Below are 6077 nucleotides of genomic sequence, written 5' to 3' on the forward strand. Positions count from 1 at the left end.
TTGAGACAGGTTCTCACTATGTAGTTCAGACTGCTCTGGAACTCACTAAGTAGCCCAGGCTGGTCTCAAACTCGCAGCAATCCTCCTGCCTCAGCTTCCAGAATGCTGGGATTACAGGTGTGCACCACCACAACCAGCTTCTTTGAGATGATTCTGAGGGCTTCCATCCAATTACAAATTCTTTCAACCCTGCAATCTTGTTTCTGCCACAACAGACCCTAGGGCAGTGGTAGAGAACCTATGATACACTTGTCACAGCAGGCTGTTTGTTATCATTGAAAGCTCCAGAAGAAAGCTCCATCACTGCCCTAGGGCCACATTTCTCAGTCTCTTGGACTACTGATTCTACATCCTACAAAATGTACAAATTAAATGTGACTATATTGAAAATTTTTTTAAAAGGCTTCAGTTGGGAAGAACTTATTTCAGCTGAAGTTAGCTAATTCCCTAAATACCTACTCCCTTCATCTATATCTGCAAGGAAAACTTCAACTCTATCATAAAACTCTAATAAGAGTAGCTAAACTGCAAACTTCAACAAAGCGAAGGCGTCACACTTCTGATGTCCCTGTCACTTAACATGGTGGATACTCCGAAAGGGTTTGATAATTTCACAAAACTCATTTCTACCATGTAGGAGTTGATCTGGACTAAAGGAACTGCTCATCAGAGCAGAGCTTAGAAGCTAACACTCAGCTGACTATTTTTGATTTACTTTCAATTATGCTCACATTTCATAATCAACACATTAGATCATGTATTAAATTACATCAGTACAGCCTAAAAGTTTAATCACTACCAAAAGCAGTCCAGAGACTGTTAACATGAAATCCATGTAGACGTTGGGAATTCACAAATAAGCTTGCCAAGAATCTAAATTAGTTATTAAAAATAATGACAATAATAAATACATATATATTTAATTTTCCTAGGAAGGTCAGAATAGAACAGCAACCAAAAGCACTATGAACCAGTGTTTCTGATTAAACTTTTACTACACAATCTTATGTTTCCAAAGGTGATTTTAATTACAATATAACACATCCATCTTCATCTTACACTTTTCATGCCTTACTTTTTATAATGAGAAAAAAATTATCAAAGATCTTCACGTATTACAAAACAGGTCAGTTTTCTAAATTTCTCACTAAAAAGATACCTCATGTACTAGAATGAGCAGCTTTTAAAGAGTGTTAAGAAAAATATGTCTCCTTTAAAATCAGTTATTAGTAAACATAGAGAACTCAAGATTCAATGCAAAACCAGGCATTTAAGAATCTGAAAACAAATCCTCACCAAATATGAAGTAAATCTTGGGAAAGACTGGTGAAATGGAATTCTAAATCCAGCAGGTGGACATAATCAACTCCTCGAGTAAATTAGCTACTATTTCCTGAGACTGCATGCTAGTTTTCATGATTAACTTCAAAGAGAATGTCACCATATCAATGTAACACATAAAACTGACACAGATTTAACAGATCTCATGTATGTGTTCCCAAAATAATTGATTCTTCTTTATGACACGATAAGGGAGGAGCTCTCACTTTATAGATTTTTTAGGTAACTTTAAATCTGAATGACTTTAACCTTTACATACTCAGTCACTTGGAGACTTAGTTTTGACCAGAAAAGACAAAGTTTAAAATTTCTAACTGAAAACAGAACTGTCAAGACTCACTCAAATAAAATGTCATACTCATTCCTTATGTTACAGGACTGTTTCTATTCTAGCACAATTTGGGAAACAATCTACAAGTTACCAATAAGCAATTAAAGTCTAACCAAAAGAAAAAGATATACTGTTGGTCAGAATTGAGGCTAGAAGGTGATAGACTCAAAGTATTTGTGTGAGGAGGAAAAGTCTAACATATATGCACTGAGCTGCTCTAGTCTTTCAGGAAGGATGCACAACAAAAACAGAGATTGGTTAGCCTGGCACAATGGCGCACCTGCAATCCCAGCATTCAGGAGGCTGAGGCAGGAGGAGCACAAGGTCAGCCTGGGCTATATATACAGCAAGACTCTGTCTCAAAAATTAAATAAATTTAAATTTAAATTTAAAAAATAGTGGTTATCTGAGGAGGCAATGCTGAAAGACAGTTGAGGGAGTCTTTGCTTTCTGTGCACCCTAAGGCATGGCCAACCTTTTTGGCTTGCTTGAACAGCACTGGGTGAAGAAAAATTATCTTGGGCTACATACAAAACAAATACTGTAATTCACATAGGTAAACAACAAAACTTCTTGTATTGTTTATATTTGTTATTACGTTTTTTAAAAAAGGGCAAGCAGCCCACCAGCCACTGTTGGACATGCCTGTGAATCATTCAACATGTTGCCACTATAAAGGTCCTACTCAACAATACGAGAGATTGGCATGTTTTTTGTCTGTTTGTGTTTTTTGAGACAGGCTCTCACTATGTAGTTGAGGCTGACCTGGAACTCACTATGTAGCCCAGGCTGGTCTCGAACTCACAGTGATGCTCCTGCCTCAGCTTCCTGAGTGCTGGGATTACAGGCCTGCGACACCACACCTGGCAGCATGTTTTGTTTTTTAATAAACTTATGGGTGGAATAAGACTTGGAGGTGAGGGATTACCTGGGAATTAAACTAAGGGTGTTCACAAGGAGATACATTCCCAGTTCTTTTTTGCCTGAGTCTCACGAAGTCGCCCAGGGTGAGCCCAAACTTGTCATACTCCTGCTTCAGCCTCCCAGAATGTTGCAATTTACAAGCATGCATCACTGCATCCAAGTCAATATGAGGATTTAGCTCAGACAGAACCTACAGCCCTGTTAAATTAAGACACAGAATAACAACTCTCCTAGAACAGTTTTTCTGAAGATAAGGCTTAGTCAGACAATATTTCAGTGCCCACCACGTGCCAAGAATTATTCCAGGCAATAACAAGCAATGCCCAGGTCACTCATCTCTGAGCAGTGTGGTGTTACATAAAAGGAAGGGAAACAGGAATAAAAGAAGCAGGTTTATACAGAACAGTTAAGGCAGACCTGAAGAAACACATGAGCAAGGAATGCTACAAAGACAAAGTGTGCAATGCAACAAACGAGAGTGAAGCCTTGTGACAGGAGTAAGCATTGCTACTTCCTGTTGAGGGCACAACAAAGCAACAGGGGTGCAGGCGATGAGCTCAGAGAAGCAAGTGAGAGTTCTGTGGTATAGAGAACCTCTGCAAAGGTTTTAGCAGGGAAGTAGCACCATCTGTATTTTTAAAAAATAACACTGGCTCGACACAGCACTCAAGAGGCTGAGGCAGGACTGCCACAAATTAAGGCCAGCCTGAGCTACACAGTGAGACCATGTCTTTAAAAAAACATTTTTAAAAAAGGCTAATACCGTGGAGCATGCTAGCTGGAAGGCTGAAGCAGGAGGATTGTAAGTCTGAGGCCAGCCTAAGTCACTTAGTGAGACACTGTCTGAAAATAAAAAGGGCCTGGATGGAGCTCAGTAATCGTACCCCTAGGTTCAATCTCTGATGCCCACACCACCCAAAAGAAGGTACAGTAGGCAAACACAGAAGGCTAAGCAATAGGGCCGGGGATTTAGCTCAGTGGTTCCACCACCTGCCTTGCAAGCACAAGGACCCAAGTTCGATCCCCAGTACCAAAAAAAAAAAAAAGAAAGCCAAGCAATAAATTTTGAAAGTAGATACTTCAGAATTGGCCACTGGATTAGTCATAGGAATGAGTGAGACAGCAAATGAGTGAACTCAAAAAGGACACCTTCTATGTATTGTCAAGGTACTCATACATACCTCGTGTCATTTCACCATAACAAGACACAGGAGAGTCACACTGGTCAAGATCCAAGTTCTGCCTCTTGCCAGTTTAAGACCTTTAGGAAAGTCATTTGAATCGGTTACTAGACTATAAAACATACTGCCTAGTTCACAGAAAAGAATTTTTGGTCAAAATTTCTGCATGGGTCAAATGGCTGAAGAAATCTGAAAATGTAAATGAGGACCATTATGACATAAAGAGTATCATATTAATACTTGTCCAAATCAATGTATCTCATACTTCCATTCACCAAGAATAGTTTTGTTTTGGTACCGGGGACCGAACTTGGGTCCTAGTGCTTGCGAGGCAGACAGCAGAACCACTGAGCTAAATCCCTGGCTTCACCAAGAATAGTAATACTGATATATAATCGATACTGAACAGTCACCAATAAATAACCCAATAAAACAAGGTATGTTTCTACTACTTTAAGACAGTACAGCTACCCTCCACCCACCACTATATTCCACATAGAACCTTGTACAGTGGCTGGTAGAGCAGTAACTTTTAAAAATAAATTCTATTTTTAAAAAAATAAGCTGGCCATGGTGGTACTCTTCTGGGAGGCTGGACAAAAGGACCAAAAGTTCAAGCCCAGACTGGCAAATAGGAAACTTAACAAGGTCCTGTCTGAAAGAAAGAAAGGAAGGAAGGAAGGAAGGAAGGAAGGAAGGAAGGAAGGGCAGGCAGGCAGAAAGAGAGGGAGGGAGGGACTGGGGATGTAATTCACTGTTGAATACCTAATTCCCAGTACTGCCCCCCAAAACAAGTATTTTCATCTAAGCACATGGCTCAGTTTAGTGCACTTGCCTGGCATACATGAGGTCCTGAGTTCAAATCCCAGCAATACCAAAAAAAAAAAAAAGTACTTTCACTAATTATAAAACAGCCTACATACTACAAGTATGGACACTAAAAAATTTACAATCTTTTAATCCTTCCTAGGGACTGGAGAAAAGAGCCCTTTACAACTATAAAGTACATTAAACTAAAGTCACCAAATTTTAACTTTTACCTAATAAAATCAAGGTACTTTTTTTAGAGATGCCACCAACAAAATAAAGACTAAATTAAAATTATATTGCAGCATAAGTTAATCACTGTCTTAAAACAGTTAAATTAAATGTTTACTATAAATTTAACTGTGTGCTAAGGTAATTATGTGGACTTCTATTTATTGTGGTAAATCACTTCTGTAAATTTATAAAAAGGTTTCACAGAATTTATTTTACCATCCAAGGCTTTCCTATTACGGCAGAACATCTTCCAAATCTAACAAAAATGGAAAAATACCTGTTTAGCTCACTGTATTTTAGAGAAGTATCTTCATTGTCAACTTGCTATGTACTTAGTCTATAACCCAGGTAACAATAATAAACTACACAATATTTGGGGCGCAGCTCTCATTTTCCCACTGGGCCCTCAATCAACACAATCACTGGTGACCATGGGACTGCATCATAACTAAAGCTACATTGTAAGGACCTTCCTACGTGTAGGACAACAGTTAAACCTCGCACAGAGTCTGAGAGAAATACATAAAACAACGAAGGTTCAAATTATTAGTGTCTAGTGATCACTATCTGTTCTTTCATTTCTAATTTCTACCTTATAACGGGTTAAATACCTTTCAGTCAGTAACCACCCACCCGCAATCTCAGCTAAATTTGTGACTGCATGAAGCACTACACATCTTATGCATCTCTCTAAAAATGTTAGAAAAATGAAGATTAAATACACGTTCTCCAGGCTATATCGCACCAGATGTTGCTGCAATTTAGTCACTTGAACCGGGATCCTCAGCAATGCAGTTCAATTAATTTCTTTCATAAAACCTGACCAAAAAAATAAATTCAAGACTTAGTTTTCGTGGATTGCAAAAAAGACAGCAAGTCTGAGGACTCGGCGATATTATGTAAAGACTTTCTATAAGACCAAGATAAGGAATTTTCATGGCTCCAGGTGTACTTCTCAGAGCATAAGGCCAAAGGAAGGTTTAATAGTTAAAGCGCACGAAATCGGGAGGTCAAAGATGCTACAACACCCCTCATCACTGCGGCCCTCTCGAAACCTTCTGTTAAAAACTATTTCCTCGGAACAGAAACGGCTCGGGCAAGAGTTTGCCAACCGGAGTGAAATCACTTCGCAGCGATAATGAGCGGAAATGCATTGAGAGGAGAGGAGATCGCGGAAGCGAGGGCAGCGGGGCGCGGGGCCCCCAAGTCTCGGAGCTGGCATTCAGGACGACCTGTGCCCACCGCTGCGGGACGCGCGG

General features: G+C 39.5%; 1 protein-coding gene across 1 annotated transcript in view; it reads right to left on the bottom strand.

The window, feature by feature from the left end:
- Positions 1 to 6040, bottom strand: part of Ube2n (ubiquitin conjugating enzyme E2 N) — a 30175-nt gene extending 24135 nt beyond the window's left edge. The window contains exons 1-2 of the mRNA XM_010629226.3: positions 5817 to 6040; positions 5564 to 5600 (exon numbers count right to left, since the gene is read on the bottom strand). Of these exons, the coding sequence (XP_010627528.1) occupies positions 5564 to 5600; positions 5817 to 6040 (261 nt within the window). The remainder of the gene's footprint in view (positions 1 to 5563; positions 5601 to 5816) is intronic.
- Between the last annotated feature and the right edge of the window lie 37 nt (positions 6041 to 6077).

The sequence above is a fragment of the Fukomys damarensis genome, unplaced genomic scaffold, assembly GCF_012274545.1.
Source record: "Fukomys damarensis isolate Sample0158 unplaced genomic scaffold, DMR_v1.0_HiC HiC_scaffold_15, whole genome shotgun sequence".
Lineage (NCBI taxonomy): Eukaryota > Metazoa > Chordata > Mammalia > Rodentia > Bathyergidae > Fukomys > Fukomys damarensis.